This window comes from Budorcas taxicolor, chromosome 8 (assembly GCF_023091745.1).
Source record: "Budorcas taxicolor isolate Tak-1 chromosome 8, Takin1.1, whole genome shotgun sequence".
NCBI classification, from domain to species: domain Eukaryota; kingdom Metazoa; phylum Chordata; class Mammalia; order Artiodactyla; family Bovidae; genus Budorcas; species Budorcas taxicolor.
In genome coordinates, this window is record NC_068917.1 from 32573987 (window position 1) to 32599824 (window position 25838).

Below are 25838 nucleotides of genomic sequence, written 5' to 3' on the forward strand. Positions count from 1 at the left end.
TTTCACTTAGCAGGTTTAACTTTTCGGACAAAGATTCCTTTTCCATGCATCGCATCCTATTTTGCTGGTAGGCAGTCTTACTAGCTTGATAATTAGAAAGCTCAAAAATGTTAGCCTAGCCTTCAAAGCAAAATCTGTATCTGCCAAACTCATCTCCCTGTAACTTCTGGTCCAGCTGCTCTTGTCCCTGAGTCCTTTGCCTCAGGCAGGCTGGCAGACTCATCACACTCACACAACCTGGTTTCCTGTTCCTTCATGTTCAACAGCAAAGCATCAACCTTCTATCCCCGAAAGATATCTTTTGTAGAGAAAAAAAAAACTTGGTAGTCACATTTGTCAAATTAATAAAATAAATATAAACCCCATATCTTCTCTAATTTTAAAAAAGAACCTCCAAAGAAAATTCTTTTATCATTCAGTGTTATACATACTACAGTGTTTTAGGAGATTTTTACATCCATGGAACATAAGAGTGTTTCTATCCCCCATGACTATTTCAGAACTGGTACATGGGATAAAACAAATAGACACAATTCCATGATTGTTTTGAAGTACGTTTCTTTGACCAATGGTGAATGTGTCAATTCTATTTGAGATTAGTGATTTCCTAACTTGTTGGAGTTTCAATAGCAGATTTTGTTGGCTTAATTTCATCATAGTTTCAACTGTCTTTTGTATAGAAATTACACATTGAAATGTTATAAGGGTGATTTTGGTTAGTTTAATTTTGAGATTGTCAGTGTGGGTGGAATGTGATTTAGTGATCCATGTAATCAGAAGCACGCTGTGGTATCACAGAGCTTCAAGTGTAAGAAACATCTTGCTCAGCTTGGATTTGTATCATTTCAGTTTTCTCTTCTAGGTCTGCAGTGATACTTAGGCACCACAACTCTTTCTTAGTGGATTGTTAAACCAGCAATCACTAAAACTGCAAGAACAGAAGGTGTGGAGTCAGAGGACCTGGGTATTCATCCCAGGTCTGTCTCCTACCTGCCTGATGATCTGCCATGTTTCTGAATCTTTCCACTTGAATTTTCTTTTCTTTAAAGCAAGGGAATAATCTTTGTCTAACACAACTCCCCCATATCTTGTCATGGGCAAATGTGAAAACAAACAGGAAAATATACGAATTGAGTGAATTAGCCAAATTCAGCCTACTCAGTACTTTATTGGATGGGCTTCCAATGATCAGCCTTAAGAACTGAGCCTATTAAAATCTCACAAAGAAAATACAATTGCAAAAGAGTCTGGGCTATGAAATTCCTATTTGGGGCAAGAAATGACACTAAGTATTGACAAGCCTGAGAAATATCATTAGCACAGTTAACCTGCCCCATCCCAGGAATCTACCATCCATGCTGCTGAGCAATACTTGGGCGGTTAGAATGGTCCATGTACGCATTGTCTAGTGACTGGTTTAATGGATAGAATGGTGTCCTCCTGAAAGATCTGCTCTTGAGCTTTCCTTCACATCCCAACACAATATGTCCTTGAGTAAAGGTGTGTATTGTTATCATTTCATTCCAATAGATGGTGACACAAGAATCCATGTTGAAGGCTGCCTTGCCTCTCTTTGCCAGATTCATCGTCAGCAATGGACTTCAGACCAAGCCTGGGGTTTTTGAGATCACACTGGAGACTGTGGACACAGCCTTACCCGTGGTGACCAGGAACAAGGGGTTGAGACTGGTTGAAGGGGCCACAGGCCTGCTCTCCCCTGACCTCCTGCAGCTGACCGACCCTGACACTCCAGCCGAGAAACTCACCTTCCTTCTGGCCCAGCTCCCACGGCATGGCCAGCTCTACCTGCAGGGGATGGTGCTGATCCCACGCAATTTCACTCAGCTGGATGTGGACAGCGGGCATGTGGCCTATCGGCACTTGGGAGGGAATTCTCGGACTGACCACTTCACTTTTGTGGCCGCAGATAGGACAAACCACGGCTTTCTTGTGGATGGGAGAGTGTGGCAAGAACCTGTATCATTCACCATCCAGGCAAGTATAACAAATACACAGTTCATGGTCAGAGATAAGAACACGACTTCTGGGAGAACTGTTTCCTATTTCCTTCCTTCTTTCATTCAAATGTATAATGTGTGTCTATAGTATGCCAGGTACTAAGCAAGGCACCAAGCGTGTTAATATGAACACAAAACAGATGTGCTGCCTGTGTACAAGATAATGACTGACCTTTGGAGTCAGTGGTAATACACAAAGGACCAAAATACATTTGGAGACAGACACCTAGGTTGGAATTTCTGCTTTCAGTATTTTCAAAGCTGTGTGAACTAAAAAGAGTTTTTTGACTCTTCTGATTCTACGTTTTGTTCTCAAAAAACATGCCTTACAGCATTGTGGTAAGAATTACATTAGATGAGGTATCCAGGGTACTAGCATGTTGTCTGAAGTATGTTAGGTATTCAGTCTCTTATAATAGCTTTTATAATATCTAACTATACTATTATAATGATGCTTATTGGCCTATGTTATCTACTAGCATTGCTGTTGTTCAGTTGCTAAGTCTTGTCCGACATTTTGTGACCCCATGGACTGCAGCACACCAGGCTTCTCTGTCCGCCGCTATCTCCTGAAGTTTGCTCAGATTCATGTCTATTGAGTCAAAGATATTATCTAACCATCTCATCCTCTGCCATTCCCTTCTCCTCTTGCCCTCAGTCTTTTGTAGCATTAGGGTCTTTTCCAGTGAGTTGGCTCTTCACATCAGGCGGCCAAAGTATAGAACTTCGGCTTCAGCATCTGTCTTTCCACTGAATAGTCAGGGTTAATTTTCCTTTAGGATTGAGTGGTTTGATCTCCTTGCAGTCCGAGAGCATTTTAATGGTTAACTGTAATTTTAATGGTATTCAATTAAACACCCCAAAACGTATGAAGCTACAGCAGTATTACCCATGTATTGATGAGAAAAATAATTATAGAAGCTACAATTTTAAAGTGTTAACTGTAGGTCGACCTGCTTTATATAAATCTCATTTAATTTTCATAAAAATCCAATGAACTGAGTTTTATTGTCTCCATTTTATAGATGTTCAGAAGTTCAAAAATTAAACAATTTGGTCAAACACACATAAGGAGCTCCAGTCTTCCTGATCCCCAGTGCTGTGTCCTTTGTGGTACTTTGCTGCCACAGTTATGTTGACTGTTAAGATGATTCTTGGAGGACATAACGTGTTTTTCTTTTTTTAGTCAAAACACATCAAGTATATCCTGGCTCTCAGAGCCTTGAATCCATTCTCCTTGGATACGGTTCACCCTGTTCTACACACTTCCACCAATAGCATAAAAGATGTAAATCTGTCTTAATGCAGAATACATTCTGATTATGTAAAATAATAATAATTTCCCCTTGCTCTTTCTTCTCTGTCTTAGTCAGGGATCTCCAGAGAAACAAACAAGAGGATTATATAATTTATACATGTATAAATGATAAGAGAGAGAGGAAGAGAGAAAGACTGTGTTCTGTTCAGGAACTGGCTTATGCAATTGTGGGGTCTGACACATTCCAAAATCTACGAGGCAGGCCAGCAGCCTGAAGATTTCAGAAGGAGTCGATGTTACAGTCTTGAGTCCAAAGGCAGTTTGGAGGCAGATTTCCTTCCTCTTCAAGAGACTTCAGTCTTCCTTTTATAAGGCCTTTAAATGATTGGATGAGGCCCATCCACGTTATGGAGGGTAATCTGCTTTACTCAAAGTCTATTGATTGAAATACTCATCAATTTAAAAAAATGCCTTCACAGGAACATCTAGCTTGACCAAACATCCTGGCTAAATTGGCATGTAGAATTAACCATCACAGTCTTTATGTAAAGTGAGATCTGAGGGTGAAAATGGGGAGTTATGATAACACGGAGTGGATACAAGATGAATCTTTGACTATAAGGAAGTCTAGAAAGTGGAATGAGATTATGATATACTGGGAGAAGAGAGAAGGTGTTGATATTATTGGTAGAGTATGTAAGAAATACCTTGTGCATAGTAAAGTTAATTTCTTTTTTTATTACATGTTTTAATTGTTGTTAGTTCCCTCCCACTCTTCAGTCAGTTTATATTTTACTTGACTCCTGACTACCCCCACCCCCATGCTATGTAGAGAAATGTCATAGTACTACCCAACCTGGCATAATGTTCTGGTCTATCTGGAGAAGGAAATAGCAACCCACTCCAGTACTCTTGCCTGGAAAATCTCACGGATGGAGGAGCCTGGTAAGCTACAGTCCATGGGGTCGCTAAGAGTCAGACACGACTGAGTCTTCTCTTCACTTCACTTCTATTTGGTTACAAATATGTAGGAATTATCAATTCTGAATGCCAGTGTAAGAGTTCCTATCTACACTCCAGAGCAGGGAGGGAAAACGGGTTTGAAGAGAGTACCAGAACTTCAATCAGGTTTCTCCCAATAGCAAAAATATCTCATAGAGTGTTTTTATCACAAGAGCCTTATCTCTTGAAGTTGTAGAGATAACTGATAGGGAATTGTTGAATACATGTTGCAAAAGTTTTTCATTGAAAGTACAAGGTTTTCTTGCCTTTTGTGTAAACAAAACAAACAAAAAAACCTCAGAAGGAAAGCCTCAAACTGTCTCCCATAATTCCTGTGAACTTCCTGATGTCTCTGAGCAGAGAAGTCAAATAACTCAGGAACTGGCGGACCCACCTGTAATGCAGAAGAGGTGACCTCCTCAGTCTCTTGCTTTTAAGAGCTCTTTCTGGCAAGAAAATATGACATTGGCCACCACTGAGTGATGAATTAGGCCAAATGGTCAATACCTATATCAGATTGGTTATATTCTTTGCAGCCAAAGATGGAGAAGCTCTATACAGTCAGTGAAAACAAGACTGGGAGCTGACTGTGGCTCAGATCATAAACACCTTATTGCCAAATTCAGACTTACATTGAAGAAAGTAGGGAAAACCACTAGACCGTTTGATTTAGCTATGATCTAAATCAAATCCCTTATGATTATACAGTAGAAGTGACAAATAGATTCAAAGGACTAGATCTGATAGAGTGCCTGAAGAACTATGGACGGAGGTTCGTGGCAAAGTATAGGAGGCAGTGATCAAGACCATCCCCAAGAAAAACCAATGCTAAAAGGCAAGATTGTTGTCTGAGGAGGCCTTATAAGTAGATGAGAAAAGAAAAGACACAAAAGGCAAAGGAGAAAAGGAAAGATATACCTATTTGACTGCAGAGTTTCAAAGAATAGCAAGGAGAGATAAGAAAGCCTTCCTCAGTGAGCAATGCAAAAACATAAAGGAAAACAATAGAATGGGAAAGACTAGAGATCTCTTCAAGAAAATTAGAGATACCAAGAGAACATTTCATGCAAAGATGGGCTCGATAAAGGACAGAAATGGTATGGACCTAACAGAAACAGAAGATATTAAGAAGAGGCGGCAAGAATACACAGAAGAAATGTACAAAAAGGATTTTCACGACCAAGATAATCACGATGGTGTGATCACTCACCTGGAGCCAGAATTCCTGGCATGTGAAGTCAAGTGGGCCTTAGAAAGCATCACTATGAACAAAGCTAGTGGAGGTGATGGAATTCCAGTGGAGCTATTTCAAATCCTGAAAGATGATGCTGTGAAAGTGCTGCACTCAATATGCCAGCAAATTTGGAAAACTCAGCAGTGGCCACAGGACTGGAAAAGGCCAGATTTCATTCCAATGCCAAAGGCAGGCAATGCCAAAAAATGCTCAAACTACCGCACAATTGCACTCATCTCACACACTAGCAAAATAATGCTCAAAATTCTCCAAGCCAGGCTTCAACAGTACGTGAACTGTGAACTTCCAGATGTTCAAGCCATATTTAGAAAAAGCAGAGGAACCAGAGATCAAATTGCCAACATCCTCTGGATCATCAAAAAAGCAAGAGAGTTCCAGAAAAACATCTACTTCTGCTTTATTGACTATACCAAAGCCTTTGACTGCGTAGATCACAACAAACTGTGGAAACTTCTGGAAGAGATGGGAATACCAGACCACTTGACCTGCCTCCTGAGAAATCCTGCCTCCTTTATGCAGGTCAGGAAGCAACAGTTATAACTGGACATGGAAAAACAAACTCATTCCAAATTGGGAAAGGAGTATGTCAAGGCTGTATATTGTCACCCTGCTTATTTAACTTCTATGCAGAGTACATCATGAGAAACGCTGGGCTGGATGAAGCACAAGCTGGAATCAGGATTGCCGGGAGAAATATCAATAACCTCAGATATGCAGATGACACCACCCTTATGGCAGAAAGTGAAGAAGAACTAAAAAGCCTCTTGATGAAAGTGAAAGAGAAGAGTGAAAAAGTTGGCTTAAAGGTCAACATTCAGAAAACGAAGATCATGGCATCCGGTCCCATCGCTTCATGGCAAATAGATGGGGAAACAGTGGAAGCAGTGAGAGACTGTTTTTTGTGGGGGGGCCCCAAAATCACTGAAGATGGTGACTGTAGCCATGAAATTAGAAGATGCTTGTTCCTTGGAAGAAGAGCTATTAACCTAGACAGCATATTAAAATAGAGAGGCATTACTTTGCCAACAAATGTCTGTTTAATCAAAGCTGTGGTTTTTCCAGTAGCCATGTATGGATGTGAGAGTTGGACTACAAAGAAAGCCGAGTGCCGAAGAGTTGATGCTTTTGAACTGTTGTGTTGGAGAAGGCTCTTGAGATTCCCTTGGACTGCAAGGAGATCCAACCAGTCCATCCTAAAGGAAATTAGTCCTGAATATTCGTTGGAAGGACTGATACTGAAGCTGAAACTGTGATATTTTGGCGACCTGAAGCGAAAAACTGACTCATTGGAAAAGACCCTGATGCTGGGAAAGATTGAAGGCGGGAGGAGAAGGGGATGACAGAGGATGAGATGGTTGGATGGCATCACTGACTCAATGGACATGAGTTTGAGTAAGCTCCAGGAGTTGGTGATGGGCAGGGAGGCCTGGCATGCTGCATTCCATGGCGTCGCAAATAGTTGGACAGACTGAGCGACTGAACTGAACTGAATCTCCTAAACATAGGTGTACCACTTATATTCCCAAACTGAGTAACTGAGAGCAAAGCTACAGGACATAAACACAAAACACAGTTGTATTTTATTGACACCAACAGGCACTAATCTGACATTCATTTGTAGGAAATCATGTCTGTCTGTCTAAGACTCTGCATCTTTTTTTAATTGAAGATTTACAATGTGTTAATTACTGTTGTACAGCAAAATGATTCAGCTATACATATATTTACATTCCTTTTTTCTTAAGATATTCTTTTCCATTACGATTTATTGTAGGATGTTGAATACAGTTCTCCATACTATATAGTTGGTCTTTGGTGTTTATCCATTCTGTTAATATATATTAAAGCTTACATCTGCTACTTCCAACCTCCCACTCCATCCCTTCCCCAACCCCTTCTCCACCAGTCTATTCTCTATGTCCTGATTCTGTTTCTGTTCCATAGATAGGTTCATTTGTGTGATCTTTAGATGCCACATATAAGTGATACTACATGATATTTGTCTTTCTCATTCTGACTTAGTTCACTTAGTATGATTTCCAGGTCCATCCATGTTGCTGCAAATGGCATTATTTCATTCATTTTTATGACTGAGTAGTATTCCATTGTGTACCCCATCTTCTCTATCCATTCATCTATTGATGGACATTTCGGCCTTGGCTATTGTGAATAGTGCTGCTATGAACATGGGGCACATGTATCTTTTTGAGTTATGGTTTTTCTGTGTTGCTGACCAAAATTCTGCAATCTCAGTGCAATGATTTCAGTAATCTTTCTTAGAAGGAGATGGGGGTGGGGAGGAGGGACAGAGGACCAGTGTCACTGCTTCTAAGTGTGACATAAGTTTTAGTAAATCCAACACAAATGGTTGTAAGGATATAGCCTTTTTTTAAAAATTGTCTGTACTCTAATATTTTAAAATGCTTCTGGTATCCTGAGTCAAAAGACCTGCTTTTGAAGAAGAAACTAGAAATTTAGGATGGATTTTAACACAGAGTAGGACCAAAGACACAGCAGGGGGCCCAAAGCCCAAAGCGTAGATATTAACATTTTTAAAAGCAAATGATTACAGCAGGCATTTATTCCTTTTATAATGCTTCTATATTTAAGGAAAATATAATTTTAAAACTCCACACACTCAATGTATTTGCCAACTTTGAGGATTACTCACATGTCTTAAAATATCTTTATTTTTAGTCTCTTGCCATTGACTGTACTTCCTTCTAGTCACCCTGGAGCTTCTTTCCCAAAAGGCCATGATAACTGCCTCTCCACCTCACAGCTCTAAGGGTGCCATCCTCACTTTTTTAGGAAAGGAGAATGACTGTAACCTTTGAAACTGTGTGTTGCTACTTCAGCTTACAAAATAATTGTTGTTAAAAAATTCGTAAACTACAGAAAAGTTCTAGAAAATAATTTTTCATTATCCCACTGTGATCAGTGGCTTGCTTGCAGTCTTTTATTGAAATAAAAAATGATGATATTATATGTACTATTAAGCATATTACTTGTTTCCACTCTTAAAAATTTCCACATGTCATTAAATCTTCCTTGATAATATAATTGATTAAGGCTGCATGGCACTCAATCTCAGGCAGAGATAGTTTGCAATTCCCCTGTAGGACTTCCAAGTTTTATGGAATTTTTTATTATTTGCTATTACAAATTATATTTTAATTAATAGTGATATATATATTCTTTGTCTACACATCTATTTCTGTAGGGTGTACTCAAAAAGTGGAAATTTTGAATCACAGTATATGCACATTATTAATAAATATACATCAAGTTTATCTCCAAAAGATTTTCACCAATTGGCATTCCTTCCAACAAAATATAAAAATGTCTATTTCTTCAAACATTTACCAATGTGAGGTGTGATTGCTTTTTTATTTTAAAAAGCAGATTGCCAACTTAACAGAAAAATATTTCATTGTTAAAAAATTCCATATAGAAATACTCAAAGGAGAAGTTATTTTTCCCCATCTGAAGACAAACGAACATGTTTGTACACATGCTCCCAAAATTTTGTCTGTGTCTGTGTGAACATATATATGTATTTGTTTTAAACAAAAATGGTAGTTGTCTCCTATTCTGAAACTTTCTGATTTTTATTTTTTATTGGTTAACACTGAATTGTGGGACTTTTTTGTTAATAGTTTATCCTATCTCTTTTTCTTATCAATAGATGACTGGTAGTTTATTATATAAACACACACAAAAATATATGGTCTTATTGTGGACACTCATTTTTTACTTTGCTAGAATTACGATAGTTTCATTTGGGGATAAAGTTAAGATTTGTGTGATTAGAAATGAAGGGAACAAAGACTGTGTTCTTGTACCTCTTCTGTGGTATCAGTGATGAATTATGCTAATTCTTCCAAAAATGTTCCCTCCGTAACTGATAAGAGTCACTTCTAATGACTCCATACCATATGCAAATGAGGTCCTTTGTAGTGTCTGAACTTATGTACCTTATTCACTCATGAGTAATTGCCCATCACAGCCTTTACAAATTGAGTCTACCTGTTTGGTTACCTGGTTCTGTCTATCAATGAAACAAAGACTCAATACCTATAGCTAAGCACCTTCCACATTTTTTACTGAAATATTTTTTATTGCTATTCAATATTTTTGCTATTTAAACCAGGACATGACAAAGAAGGTTTCAGTGTATTTGTAGACCTTTATAGCATTGTTTCTGTAAATTACCAAACACTGGGAGAAGGGGGAAATGCTTTTGTAGAACTAATATTAAGTTTGCAATACAATTCCTGGGTCAGTTTTAATGTGTTCATCCAACAAGTGTTTCTTGAGCTCCTGTAATGGTTGGGCATCGTGCCAGCTACAGGGACTAGTTGAGGAGAAACAAGACACGGTGTCTGCCCTCAGGGAGCTTAGGTCTAATGGGGGAGCCAGACAGTGGGCAAATAAATAAAACTGAGTCAAAGCTTTCTTAACAGAAAGTTTACCTCTCTTCTGGGCACCTTTTAACAGAAGTTAACCAATGAGGAGGATAAGGAATCTGAAATTCAGGAGAGTTTGTCATTGTTGAACCATTTAAGCCCCCGTGTTGCTTGGGAATGAGAAGTCTTTGCTTAACACTGTGTGTGATTATTGATCATTCAGGTGGACCAGTTGGACAAAGCGGCCCCCCGCATCACACACTTGCATTCCCCTTCTCAAGTAGGGCTCTTGAAAAATGGTTCTTACGGGATTTACATCACTTCCCGCGTGTTGAAGGCATCAGACCCTGACACTGATGATAATCAGATCATCTTTAAGATTTTACGAGGCCCCCAACATGGGCATCTGGAGAACTCAATGACAGGTACTGCCTTCCTTAATCCTTGCTCATTTTAAAATACTCAGTGGTTGGCAATCTAGAAGGTAATTTGTAATTAAGTTCAGGCCCATTTGGTAAATACTCCCCAAGGCTTACTTACAGGTGCAGTTTATAAATCAGTATCCATGTTAAAGAGGATTTAAAGCTGAATTTTCCTAAATTCATCTTGAGTGGGAGAACTGGATACTGATGCACAACTGTTTATTATGTATAACTTTTTTTTCAATAGCTAGATTGTAAGGTATTCACAGGAATACATTGTCAGGACCAAATTCATATTTGTGACCCATTTTCTTATATCATGAATTTCTGAGCGATGTAAGTTCATTAAAAACAATTTTTTGATGTAAGTTTTCTCTGAATTGTATGTTATTTCTACTTTATGAAGATAGTGATCACAGGATGGCACAGAATTTTAGATTTTATTGCTAGATTTTCCTATTCACTCTCTGTTTTCATATTTAAGGTACAATGTTTGAAACAGTAATTTTAGTGAACTGACTTTGAGTTTTAAGATGGTTACATTTTACTAATTTCTTTAAAAGATTTACTTTAAATATTTTAAAAGAGGAATTTAAAAATAAAACAGCCATAAATATTGTATCAGCTCTTATCTAATATTTTGTTTGATTACCAGTGAAAATCATTTACTTCTTTTTGTAGGTGAATTTATCCATGAGAAATTTAGCCAGAAGGACTTAAACAGTAAGACCATTCTTTACATCATAAACCCATCTTTGGAAGTAAATTCAGATACCATGGAATTTCAAGTCATGGATCCCACAGGGAACTCCGCCACTCCTCAAAGGTAAATTCTTTTGCTTATTTAAGACCTGCATATAATGTCCAGAATGTATCTGATGAGGAAAGTAAAATGTTCTTTTTTCAACAGACTCTAAGGGACAAATTGATAGATGATTTCCCCAGCTCATAGAATTTATTTTGGAAAAAGAAACTTCTATCGTTGCTGTTTAGTCACTGAGTCATGTCCGACTCTTTTGCTTCCCGATGGACTATAGCCCTCCAGATGCCTTTGTTTGTGGGATTTCCAGGCTAGAATACTGGAGTGGATTTCCGTTTTCTTCTCCAGGGGATCTTCCTGGATCAGGGATCAAGCCTGTGTCCCCTGCATTGGCAGGCAGATTCACTACCCCTGAGCCACTGGGGAAGTTCAGACTTCTGTTGCTGCTTGATAACCGCAGAATATGGGAGTGTTAAAAAGTTCAGTTGTTTGGGGCTGGGTCATTCGTTTTATGCATGCATTTACAAATGCATATCCTTTCGCACCCACAGAGGTTTCTGTCTTGACAGTTCACTGGTATCCAGGACTGGGCTTGTAGGCTCATGTACAAATCATGCAGCAAGAGGTCACTCTAGGACTGTGTTAGGACCCACAGTTTCCTAAATCTAAACTTCTAAAATATCTAGAGAGTGGGGGAGTCAGGAAAGGTTAGCAAAACATCTCTTCTTCCCCCCAAACCCAAGCAATTCCTAGCAACTCCTTTTGTAAGTTAAGAAACCTAACATGGGTAAGGAGAAGACAGTGTAAAAGAGGAAAACAGACTTGGGGGAGGTATTAAGTAATACTTTGAAGTTGTGTCAAATATAGGACCCTCAGAAAAACCAGAGTATCAAATCCTCAAAATTAACCATATTAACAGACCATAGTAATTTCGCTTACCAGGTCACTAGTCTAGATTTTTTTTAAGGTACACTTTGAATAACAGCTATCAAATGATCCCAGAAATCACAATCCAGTTCTCCACATTTTTTCTTTCTAAGTTGATACCCTTCCCACTCACCTCAGAGAAAAGTTGTTCATTTATTCTAGTTTTAGTATTGACTCTATCAAACCACACACCATAATGAGGATAGCTTCTTATGGGGCTTTTATGACAGAGTATGGACAAAGAAAGACAAGAAAATTGAGAAATTCACCTCTGATCTCTTCATTTTTGCTTTTTCTTTCTGATCCTGAATTGTTGTCCCAGTATCTGCCAGCAGAGGTCTCTGTGGTCATTGCTAGAAAAATGCATCTTGACCAAATCCTGTTCTCAGAATCACACCTCTATTGCCAATAGCATAAAAAAAAAAATCTGGTCCAGATTTTTATTGAGTGGCTACTATAGGCCAGGTGCACAGTATAAGCATCTGGGAAATAGGTGTAAGCAAGGAAGAACTGGACCCTGACATGAAAATTCAATTATGATACTTTAAAGTTAAAACGGATGCCCACTTCCCATTAAAATGCTCTTGCCTCAGAAAAATGGCTCCTTGGGATTATAATCTTTATAGAAAATAAGTTACCTACTTGCAATTTCAGACAAATGTAGTCAATTCTCAAGAATTAAAAAAAATCCTACTCAAAAATATTAATAACTTGATTTCACTTGCTTTTTAATAGTTCAACATATAAACATAAAAATATTGATCAGACTTGGTACTGAGCTAATGCTGACTGTTGGTCTTCCACATGGGAACACAGAAATAGAGCTAGATTGATATTGCTTCACCCACAAACCTCTCTTTTTCACTGGCCACGTCTTGCAGTATGTAGAATCTTAGTTCCCCAACCAGGGGTCAAAGCTATGTCCCCTGCTTTAGGAGCACAACATTAAACCACTGGATCACCAGGGAAGTTTCTACATCCCACCTCGCCCACCCCCTCCAGTTCCTCGTTGTAACCAAGGACACTGCTTTTGAAGATAATTTATGATTTTGAATAATTTTCAAGTTTATTGCAGAACCTCAGAATTTATAACTTTACTTGAGACTTTTAAAATAGATTCCTACTTCTACTAGATACCTATTTTCAGGTACGTATACTGAAGATGTTTCTAATTCAGCTTGTAATGACTGGAGTCAGTGGAATATAATGCAAAATATGTCCACTGAGAGTTAATCCCCAAATAACTTTGATTTGATCTGACATATATTAAGTTGTTTTTCTCTAGAGTGTGTGGAGGGAAAAGCAGGTAGAAGTTACTAAGCACTTATCTTTATAGGTTTTGAAGGATATAGTTGTCTCTAACTTCATTTGTAAGTAGATACTTTCTGGAACAAGAACATTTTTTTTTCCAGTAGGAAACAATGTTATGAATAACGATCTGTCTTCCCAGAGCTAGCAGGAACCTAGCTACCTGTATAGAATAAATCACAGGCATTTACACTGTAGCTTTCTGCTCTACTTCATTGCTCTTCATTTAATCATCACAACAAACTTTAAGTTAGGTACCATCATAATCCAGAATTTACAGGTGAGGAGACTGAGGCAAGGAGATAGGAAGTGACTTTTCCAAGCTCATACAGCTCATCAGAGAAGGAGCCAAGATTTTGGCACAGAAATTATGACTCTCAAATCCTTGGTTTTCCTCACTGCACTAGAGGACTTCTTGCCCACTCTTACTGAGTGTGCTGAACTGGCCTAAGGGGAAAGAAGCAACAGTCTCAGCTCCATATTTTTCTCCAATCTTTGGCCATCAAAGCAACAAGAAAGGAAGAATACTTACTCCTCAAGGAGCTTAAATGTAAATTACAGGTCTCAGTATGAGTGTGTACTCCATGGCTAATGAACTGGGGAGAATGGGATATATAATATACAGTAAACCACTGGACTCGGAGCCAAAGAACAGGTTTGGGCTTTGACTTTGCCATTGACCTAGGTCAAGTGTTTAGTTATCTTAGTTATCTCATCTGTAAATTGGGGGCAGTATTACAATTTATTTAGAGGAACAAATGAGGTAAACATGTGGGAGCGTCTATTTAAAGTCCTTGACAAACATGACCTGCGGTGGTGATTGCTATTGCTGTGCATTCATGAGGGGGACAATGATTGACTGAGGAAGTATCCCAGAGGCCTCTGGTGGCCAGCTAAGGCCCATGAGTTAGAAATGGACTCTGAGATGTTCACAAAGGGAACAATCCATATTCTTGTTAATAATCTGAATGCAGTGAACTTTGTGTTCTGGTTTGGTTTAGAATTAATACATTAATATTCTGTATATTTTAAGGGGTGAACACATTCTGCAATGAAGCTAAAGGGACTGGTGGATGCAATGAGGAGCAGAAAGGAGGCTGTTTATAGAATAAGGAGAACTCATGTTCAGTGAGAATTGTCCCAGAGTCTTGATTGCTAATAAGGTTTTGCTATGGCAGCCATCTATAGTGCCTCAGTCCTGAAGGGTCAATAGACTTTCCATTAGAAATGGTGTTAGGAAATCTTGATGTGATCAAGTTATTATGACTCACTAATGCATCACATTGCCAAAGTCACAAAGATGCGTGCGTGCATTGGGAATCTTCAAGAGAGGGATATAATATGCAACATATCTCGATATGATTTGATTATAAAACCAAGACCACCCTGCCCCAGAATAGCTCATGGCACAAGCTTTTCATGCGATACATTTAGGAGACACTTGTAAATAGAAGTTACTATAGAATGTTGAAATCCATGGGAATTTGCATCAGAATTTAGATTTGGTCAAGTGTCTAAATTTCAGGCACTGTGCTAGATGCTTTCACATGTGTTTTCCATTTTAATCTGCAAAACAGTTCTCTGAGGGTGATAAGGAAATCAGGCTCAAAGCATTTAAGTAATTGGCCAGCAGCCACTAAGTGAATAAATGGCAGAGCCCACAGTGCACCAGGACCTCCTGACCTCAGTGTGAGTGCTCATCTTCTCAGCGCATGCCTTAGCATGCCATTCTCATGTCCAGTGTGAATCTCAAGATGGTCTGCATCCCACCCAAACTCTGTCACGTAGGAACCACATCATTCATCAAAAACACCTTTGCAGACCACAGAATGTAGCTGACGCCTGACCAAGGCAGTTTCTTAACATGCATTCAGTGTTGACCTCTTTCTTGCACCCACTGCAGAAAAGGTGAGCTTCAAAACGAATGTTGACCCCAGCTGAAGTTCTTCATAACTCAGTGGCTGCTTCCCCAGCTGCTCCATGATTCCAAGCTCCTTGATCCTTCTCCTCCCTAGCAGGCGAACTTAGTAATGCTTTAACAACTTTTATGAAACACATTATAGGGGAAGAGGTTGAAACTCTTGGTTAGGTAAAGCTTTCATGTTACCTGCAAGCCAGAAGTTAAAGTATTTGTCTCTAGATTAGATCTAAGAAACCACAGTGGAAGGAAAGGGAAATAGCCCTTATTAAGCACCCACTGTGTACAGGTGCTTTATACATATTAACAAGTTTTAATTTGCATCATTTGACATGAATGTAATTTCCCTCATTTTACAGATGATGAAAATTGTGGTCCAGAGAGACTGAGTAACTGACCATAATCACACACTAGTAAGTGGTTATGAGATGTGTCTGACTCCAAAGCACTTGTTTGGGGTACTCACTATGCTGCTTCCTGACTAAGCACCGTTTCCCCATTATCATGAGAGAAAGACAGAAAGGAAAACACAGGTGTTCATAGCATTTTTACAGAGCTTAATAGCATCCTCTCTGAATTGATAAGTCTTGGATTGAATACTTAGAAAATATTTTTTAACATTTTGATTTTCTTAAGTCATATGCTACTTGATTATAAGTGAAGATCTAGTTATAAGAATAATTTAATCACCATTTTAGCTACTATAAAACCTTTCACTGAGAAGCTCAGAGTACTTAATGAGTGTTCATTAAGGTTCATTCAACCTCTTTGAAGTACAGGCTCATTATTATTGTACTTGGGGTAGTGAGGAAACTGAGGCAGAGAGCAGCCAAGTACCTTTTTTACATTTGCTTGTTAACCTGGATTAATGTCCCAAATCCCAAAATAAAGTTTAATTCCAAATGATTCTTTTGGTTCATTGTTTCTTCATATAAATGAACCAAGTAGCCACAAAATTGTTAGATAACATTGCCAACTCGGTAGACACGAATCTGAGCAAACTCTGGAAGATGGTGAAGGACGGGGAGAGCCTGGGGTGCTGCAGTCATTGGGATCGCAAAGAGCCAGACATGACTTAGTATATCAGAAAGCATATATTTTTGACTCTGCTTCAACACTCTTGACTATTTGGTCGAGACAATTCTTTGTCGTGGGGCTTGGGTGGAGGGTGAGTTGGGTGTCCTGTACATTGAAGGATATTTAGCAACATCCCTGGACTACACCCACTAAGTACCAGTATCACCTTCCTCCCATTATGAAAAATAAAGCTGTTTCTAGATACTGTCACATGTTGAGACGCATGCATGTGCCTTAGAAAATAAGACACCATGCTTTATGATAGAATGCTCATTTACCAATGCCATCTTTCTCTCAAGCTAATACAATCCAGTATGACCTGGATTCCCAGAATCCAGAATAAGTCAGGGCTAGAAAAAAACATGTGAGGGTCATCTTGCCTAGAATTTTTTTTTTTTCAAATTGTGTGAAATATGTGAATAGGGCTGGGAAGAAAAAAAGTTTCAGTGGTCAATTTAGCTTTTCAAACAGTAGGTTAAACGAAGTTCATTATTTCCTTGAGCAAATATTTATTGAGCATTTATGTCCCAGTCACCCTACAAGCACTTGGTGATACATCAGTGAACTAAAGACCCCTGTTTACTTGGAGCTGAGTACCTAGGTACTTAGCTAACTACCTTAGTACTTAAGTGAATTAAATAGTATGTTATACATACTTGGGAAAATGAGAGTTAATCAGATTAAAGGGGATCACACATGCTGGACTTTGGAGGTGGATTGCTAAATTGGATAATTAAACAGCTTGTCTTGTCTTTGACTAAGAGAAGAACTGGAAGTCTCATCCCATTTAATTTCTTTTTCATGTGAGACATTATATCTTTTTATTACATATGCTGGGTACTGTTGCCTTTATTTTTTAATTTTTATTTTAATTAGAGGCTAATTACTTTACAATATTGTGATGGTTTCAGGCCTACATCATGAAAGACATAGAATGGAGGAATAGAAATTAAATAGTCTGGACAGACCCCACAGACTCTGTCTTTCATTCATGACAGTTGTTGAGAACCAAAACTTGGCTTATAGATTAAATAGAATTTTCTGTTGTGATGAGTCTGCGAAATCAGTTCAGGAAGATTTCTCACCTGGGGATGACTTTCCCCATGGGGGACATTTGGAAATGTCCGGAAACAGTTTTGACTGTTGTAATTGGAGTGGAATGGCATGGCTGCATCTAAGGGATCTAGTGAGTAGAAGCCAGGGATGTTACTAAACACTTTTTTTTTTTTTTTTTCGCCTACACCCCGCAGCATGTGGAATCTTAATTCCCTGACCAGAGATAGAACCCGTGCCCCCTGCATTGGAAGGCAGAAACTTGACCACTAGATCAGTGAGGAAGTCCCCACTGGGACACATCATATGGTGCACAGGACAGCCTCCCACCACAAAGAATCACCTGGTCCCAAATGTCAGTAGTTCCAAGGCCAAGAAATCCTGACCTCGGGGCTTGAGGAGTTCTTGTGTCCTGCTGACTCACAATGATTGCCATGTGGGTTTCACAGAAAGTGTGTCTGTAAACTTCATTTCTGACTTCAGAACGAGCTGAACTTTATGATAATAGAAGGAGGGGGGTCATTAAAATGTGAAGATGTGAACCAACCCCTGTCTGCTTGACACCTCCCAATCCAGAGCTTTCCACAGTTCCCTCATGAGTTTCTGCCTCTGGTTATCTGCATGATACCAACCATCTGTCTGTGTGGCTTCTTGCAGGGAGAATTCCCAGGTGACTGACTACATCTCCTACTTTTCTTTCAAGTGTTTGTGTAGAGTTTAAGCAACCGTAGACTCTGTAGAAAGGCCTTCTTAAATACAATACTGAAGAAAACAAAAAACACTTTCACAGCATGTGTCCTCTGGGTATGCAAGTGCCTCATGATTTAAATATTTTTCTGAAAATATGTAGTCTGGCTTAAATTTCATAGCTTTCAAATAGGTATTTATTATTTGTAGGGAATAGTTTTAAGAAAGTAAAATAGAACATTGTGTAATTACAACCTTAACCTCTAAGCATCGTGCAGCATTCCAGTGATGTATCAGGGTGATGTGTACACATTCCCAAACACCAAAACCCTTAATGCTTTGAAACTAAATGTCACTCTGCATGATCCCCTGATCTAGATCAGCAATCAAATCACACTTCACTTTAGGCCTCAAGGTCATCTGGACCTGCAGAGTGACACTGATGAATTTTTGCTGGTCATGGTTAGCATCAGCAATGCATAGATTCTTAGAAGATTGAACCTTGAAACTCATTTGAACCTTACGCAGACTTAGTTGAAATCCATCTCTTTGTATTTATTTCACTGGTTCCCACTGTTCCCTTTTCCTTCCTGTTTTATCTTCCAATCATTCTTGTTGATTTTGTTTCCCTTTCTTATCTAGCTGGATCCTTTAGGAATTCATTGCAACGTGTTATTTCTATTGGTGTTTATAACATCCATGTTGCTTGTTATCTTGTTATTCTTTAGGCATTGTCATTTCTTTCTTTCTTGATCTGTCTCCTGTCAGATTTGAAATCGATTTCATCAAGGCCCATGAGGTTCCCAATATTATTTAAGTATCCAATTTTCATGTTAAAAGTTTGTGAAGCCCAGCATGCCAATAACAATAAATATCATGTCTATTGATTGAATAAACATATATATTAACACAAATTCTTGAACCTCTGGAATAATTCCATGCTTCCACACTACCATTGTCTCACTGGCTGCTGGTTGGTAGAGTGGAACACAGTGCTGTTGAGTTTGTTTTGCTACTGAACTTAATATATAAGATGTGGCTGTGATATGTGACTGGTGCAAGGATATAAAGGGTTGACTAGAGGACAAACTTATTACTCTCTATTAGGAATGATCTCCAGGAAAGTGTGGCGTGTTCTTTGAAATTTGTGAACTCCGCACTCTAGTCGGTAGCACCCAGAATTTCTAGCTCTGCAAGGAAAAACACTGTAAGAAGTAAATTTAAAAGTCTAGAGGAAAGACCTGAATCTAAGTGGAAGTTTGGGAATACAGTAAGGCACACTCTGAGGGTTTTATGAATGGAGAGTGAAAGGAAAATGAATAAAACCAAAACAATGGAAGTGACTTAAATGATCATAGTGAAGACTGTTCATGTCTTTTATGTTGCTGCAGGATACAGGGGGTAAAAAAATGTAAGAAAATCTTTGAAGAGAACTGTTCAGGTGAACCATTTCAAGTTTTCTCACCTCAAAAAGGGAACTGTTTCAGGATAAAGATAAAATTGTAGTCCACTGCTTGAGTTCAGATCACGAGTCATGAAGAACTTTAGTTGGGAAGAAGAATGGTAGAGAAGGAACAGAGCATTTGGTTTCAGATTTATGCTAAGGATTCTGTCTCTGCTGTCTGTTAGCTTTGTCATAGCATTTTGCCTTCAAGCTAGTTATTTAACCTCTCTAAGCTCAGTGTTCTTTTCTGAAGAAAAGGAAAAAGACAAAAAAAATACCTCTTTGTATTATGAGGATTTAGGAAGTCAGTTTCTATCAAATTTTGGACTCACTAAACATAGTGTGGAAAAAAAGACCATTCTCTCTTTAACAGGTTTATTTAGTTGTATAGCTGAAATCAAGCTATATGTTAGTATGTCCTTTCACATACACAGAGGAGGGATGGACCAACTTGTAAAATACATGCACATTCTAATTCCTAGACACTCCTCAAAGATATCTTGTTATTAAACTGAACCTGAGTTTAGAGAAGATCTGTGCCTGGAAATGATCTTGTTGTACCATTGAAGGAGGCCAAAATATAGGAGAGAAGTTCCGTATCAATGTCCTTTCCAAAAATGAACGTCTCCTTGAACTTAACCACCTGCTCCTTTCCCTTCCAAACACTCTCAGATTTGAGTCCCTTCCTTTATCATTGATAACCGCAGCCCTTGGATAGACTTTTAATCTCATTTCTGCATTTATAAGATAGAATTCTGATACATGCTCTGTCTTCCTCACAGCAGTATTGAGAGTAACAAATGAGATAATGCTAGTAGATGTTCTTTGTGAGCTAAAAGGTACCAAACATATGCAAGGACTTTGTAGCACTGGTGTAGGTTGATGAACCACTCAGTGGTTGTTTTATACCCAGCAGAGGAGCCCCACAGGCTTCCACTTTGCATTTCTCATGATTTTCTTTTTTTTCTTTTCTTACATGCATAGTTTGGAACTGAAGTGGTCTCATATTGAGTGGTCACGGACTGAATATGAGGTCTGTGAGAATATGGGCATGCTGCCCTTGGAAATTACCAGAAGGGGATATTCCATGGACTCAGCCTTTGTGAGTGTACAGGTAACAACTCCAAACTATCATCTTTCAAGCTAAAGCCTAGGTTGCTGGTTGGTGCCTTTGACTATTTCCTTAGAGAAACTCAGAGTAACTAAGGAAACTTCAAACTGCAGGAGTGTTGCTCTGTTCCAGAAAGTCTAAGTACAAAACCTCTTTGTCCCTCCATCATTTATCAAGATACGTTAGCTCCTACATATGCTCTTTCTAACCCATCTTTAGTTTTTAAATCTGGTCTTTAACTCTTGAAGTTTGATTTCATAAGATCTACCCAACTTAGTGAACTTGGGCCAAACTCTGCTTTGGAAAGGAAAGTTGTCTGCAAACTTCAGTCCTTGTATGACTTTCTCTTAGCATGCACCAAGATCACTTCCTATGGTCTCAGTGGATGAGAAAAATCAGGGATTACACCTGTCTTAAGCATCACCCAAGTCATGCAAAATTAAGAGGCTATGTAGCAAGAGAGGCACCCTGAAATATAAGAAATTTTCAATAATTAATTTTGGTCTAGTCACCTGATATTTCTTTCTACTGACGTGGAACATGGAGCACAACCATGGCTTCTAGAATGGAAGGATTTTTAAGGAGTCTCTAGAAAAATTGCACATGGCAAGAATGAGAGCATGAAAAGCCTGTAGATACTAATGCTGGTAAAGACTTCCTCCTCAATCTAAAGGGAAGGAAAAAAAGCAGTGATATTAGGTTCTGGGGGAAAATGCTATCTCAGTGAAGTCTCAATTACAAGTTCAAATCACCTTCAGAACCTTGTGCACATAGATTATACTATATACCAGACTCAGCATTTATCTTTCCAGTGGGCATAGGTTCTGTTTTCCTGATCTGTGGGTGCTTTATGATTGTTACAGGATCAGATAACTTGGTTTGTCCCCTATAACTTCCTAGTGCATTGATTATGGAAAAAGAAAGACTCTGCGTGGATGGTTTCCTGATAATCTTCTGGGCCTCCAGAGAAAGCACCATATGCTCTAGTCTGGAGTTTTGGGCCACAGAACTGTACACCTTGCCAGGCAGGAAGAACAGATCTGGTGTGACAGGGGATATTTTGTCTGCTGAAGCTGAGCACGCACAGTCAAGCTGCCGGCTGTGTTTGCAGGCCTTTCTCAAACAGCCTGAGTCTTTCAGGGACCACTCTGCCCACAGCACAGCCTGCCGCTTTAGACTGGAGTTGATTGGCTGCTTAAGAAAGTGCTTCTACCCTCTGTTGTTGCCTTGATTTGAATCACCAACCTGCGCCGGACTGGCTGCTGCAACCACCTCACCTTAGCCCATTTCTTTTCCCACGTAGGATTCTGTAAACTCAGTGGTGGTAAATACTAGGTAATTGCATGTGCAAGAACCACACGGGGAAGTGTAACTCCCAGCATATGGTGGGTACAGGTGTACAATGGGCTGCCTTTCCACAGGGAAAGGTTGTTCAGGAGGAGCCTTGGCATCGTAGAGAAAGAGCGAGTAGGGGTTTAGGAGGCAGTGCTCTTCTTTTTTTTTATTGGAGTATAATTGTTTTACAATGTTGCATTAGTTTCTGCTGTATAACAAAGTGAATAAACTCTGTGTATACATATATCCCCTCCCTCTTGAACCTTCCTCCCTCCCATCTGCAGCCCACTCATCTCGGTCATAGCAGCAGCAAGTTGAGCATCCTATGCTATACAGCAGCTGTCTGTTTCACACGTGGTAGCTATCTATTTCACACATGTTAGTGTATATATGTCCATGTATCACTATATCTACCTGGTTTACACTGGTAGTGTATACATGTCAAAGCTAGTCTCCCGATTCGTCCCACCCTCTCCTCCCCGCGCTGTGTCCACGTGTTGGTTCTCCACGTGTGCATCTTTATTCACCTGGCAGTACTCTTCTTGAGCAAAGCATTTCCACTGCAGACCACTGGCAGATGTTAGGGCCTTTGGTAGAAATGGAAATCATGTCTGAGACCAAAGAAATAGGAATTTGTGCATTTCGAATTGTGCCCTTTGTCCCTTGTAAGAAAGCGAAGAAACGAGTAACCCATTTTCCCAAACATCTCATTCAATGACCTCTTTTTCAAACCAGCTGAAGCCTCTTTTTCAAACTCTTTTTCAACCATGTTTCAAACTAAATATGTGTTCTTCACATATATTTAGGCTCCTTGGGGGAAGTTAAGGGCACAATGTCAGAGTCCTTAAATCATCTCTGTCCTTCAGCCCCAGGGAAGGGAAACAGGGGAGCAGCCAGTAGTCTCTTTAGACTAGAGCATTTTTTTTTTAACAACTTACTTGAAGAAACTTCTAAAGCCCTGAGCTCTGGGTGTGGGTGGCCTCTGTGTGGCTGTTCCCCAGGTCTGTCATCCCCACAGAGCCCTCATTCCTGCCTGTGAAGGGGAATGGCTTCATCCAGACAAGAGAATGGGCCAGACTTGTTTTTGTTCATCTGGTCCAAAGGCTGCGCTCTGAGCTTGCGGGATCCCTCCAACTGACCCACAGAGCAGCGCTCTATTTGTCAGGAGAGCCCACTTTTCCTTCTCTTTCTGCCCCTTCCTTTCCTTTAAGGCATCATTTTAGGACCATGCTGGGGTAGAGGGAAGGCCATGGAATAAAATGGTATCTGTAGCAAAGAGAAAAATATTGTTTAAAATTCACATTACTTTCTCCAACAACTGAATTATTAATAAAGGAGAAGCCAAAAAATAAAAAGTTTTATGTGTACTTCCATTGATATTAGTCTAGGAAAAAAGGTAACTTTAAGGAAGTTGGATCCAAAATGATATATTATAATAAAAGTTAGTTTATGTTAGAAACAGATTTAAGAACATGAGTTGGTCTAGTATGAGATTAGACTCAACATTTCTCTATCACAGCATATTTTTGTTAAAAGAATGTCTTCTCTTTTTTCCCTCTTAAGGTCAACCAAATGTCAGCTACAGTTGGAAAGGATTTCACCATGACTCCATCTAAGCTGGTTCAGTTTGACCCAGGTACATTGTGTATCTACAGTTTGTTTCATGTTTTTGTAAGACAGTCTAGAGATTGTGGAAAAGACAGACTATTATGCAACTTCAGCCAACTAGAACTCCTCAAGGAACAGTATTACCTCGCTTCCAGAGAGATCAGTTTGGCCTTGAGGTTTTGTGCTTCATATTTTATTTTATTACTAGTGGATATTTATTTTAAATGAGATGAAAGATCATAACAAATAAAATGTATAAAATATTAAAGCAAACATCCAAAAACCCAGAAGAAATGCCATTTAAAAAAATGATTTTAAGGTCTGACACAAAGCTGAAATAATGTAATTGCCTCATATTTTGATGGAAAATTTCAGAATGTTATAGTCATGTGGATTCCTAAAGGGCATTTCTCAATTATCTGTCTTGGAATAGCTTGATATGAGCAGCTTTTAGGGAAAATTATTATTTAATTAGATAGCACCTATTTTGCTTTAGGCCTTTGGAAAAATTTTGCTAGGTGCAAAGTGAATATAAAAGCATGGGGCCTACTCTCATAGATGTTCTCTGCTGCACTGTGCTTTGTTGCTCAGTCATGTCTGACTGTTCGTGATCCCATGGACCGTAACCCGCCAAGCTCCTTTGTCCATGGAGATTGTCCAGGCAAGAATACCGGAGTGGGTAGCCATTCCCTTCTTCAGGGGATCTTCCTAACCCAGGGATTAAACCCATGTCTCCTGCATTGCAGGTGGATTCTTTACCATCTGAGCCTACTCAGGGAAGCCTGAGAATACTGGAGTGGGTAGCAGGGGAACTTCCCTACCCAGAATTGAACTGGGGTCTCCTGCATAGCAGATGGATTCTTTACCAGCTGAGCTACCAGGGAAGCCCCCACAGCTGCTCTATGCTTTGGGAAATACAGACATGAGAACAACTCATTGATAGAGTGCATTGGGACCCCAAGGGTGCACCACTGTTCTGGCTGAGAAAAATCCTGGGAGACTCCCTAGAGGAGATGGCAGCAGAAGAAGGGGACTTAGCCCAAAAGACAGACATATTTTTGGCAACACTGCCTGGCGGGAGCACCAGGGCAGAAGCCATGCGCCCTTTCCCTGGCTGCTGAAGACGGGGGCTGGTATCTCTCCCTCACTGTACTGCATGGTTCTCTCTCTTACCCTCTGTGTAGGATAGACCTCGATCACCTGCTCAGGGGTGAATGGAAAGGCTCTGAGAGGCAGTCGGGGCTTATACCTTTGTGCTTTTCTGCAGAGGATGTGTTCTGTACTCTGAAAATCGGCCACCTGATCAAAACTTTTGCCATTGTCTGCCACTGACCCAGGACATTTTGGCAAAGGCAAAACAAAATTGCCTGAATACCATCACCACTGCAAAACTGATAAGTTACTATTAAACAGAAAAGAATGCCTTTCTGCACTTCAGGCTTTCCTGGTGGCTCAGTCAGTAAAGAATCTGCCTGCAGTGTGGAAGAACTGGGTTTGATCCTGGGGTTGGGAAGTTTCCCTGGAGAAGGGTATGGCCACCCTCTCCAGTATTCTTGCCTGGAGAATTCCATGGACGGAGGAGCCTGGCGGGCTACAATCCACGGGGTCACAAAGAGTCAGACATGGCTGCAAGTTGTATGATGTTTGGTGACTGTATTCGCTTGCTGGGGCTGTCCTGACAAAGTATCACAAACCTGGTAGCTTAAAAACAGGAATTTGTCTCCTTACCGTTCTGGAGGCTAGGAATTCAAGGTCGTGATGTGGGCAGGGTTGATTCCTTCTGAGGGCTGAGAGGGAGTCTGCTCCGTCCTCGTTTCCGTGATCTGATGCTCTGCTGGGATCCCTGGGCTTCCTTGGCTTCTGCTGTCTCACCCAGTCTCTGCCTTTGTCTCAGTCGGGCGTTCTTGTGTGTGTCCGTGTCCAGACTCCCGCTTTTTATAACCACACTAGTCATAATAGATTAGGAGTCCACTCCACTCTAGTATGACTTCATGTGAATTGCGTCTGTAATGCCCTTATTTCCAAATAAGTTTAGGACTCCAATGTAGTGATTTCTGAGTGACACAACCTATAAAAAAAGAGACTCACATTTCATATGCAACAATCTCGGATGCTAGAAAGGATTGAGGGCAGGAGAAAAAGGTGTCGGAGGATGAGATGGCTGGATGGCATCACTGATATAATGGACACGAACTTGGGCAAACTCCGGGAGAAGGTGAGGGACAAGGAGGCCTGGCATGCTGCAG

At 39.8% G+C, this 25838-nt stretch overlaps 1 protein-coding gene across 1 annotated transcript in view; it reads left to right on the forward strand.

The window, feature by feature from the left end:
• Positions 1–25838, forward strand: part of FREM1 (FRAS1 related extracellular matrix 1) — a 149564-nt gene that overhangs the window by 106274 nt on the left and 17452 nt on the right. Inside the window, exons 24-28 of the mRNA XM_052645063.1 lie at positions 1581–1995; positions 10166–10367; positions 11046–11190; positions 20523–20652; positions 23548–23620. Of these exons, the coding sequence (XP_052501023.1) occupies positions 1581–1995; positions 10166–10367; positions 11046–11190; positions 20523–20652; positions 23548–23620 (965 nt within the window). The remainder of the gene's footprint in view (positions 1–1580; positions 1996–10165; positions 10368–11045; positions 11191–20522; positions 20653–23547; positions 23621–25838) is intronic.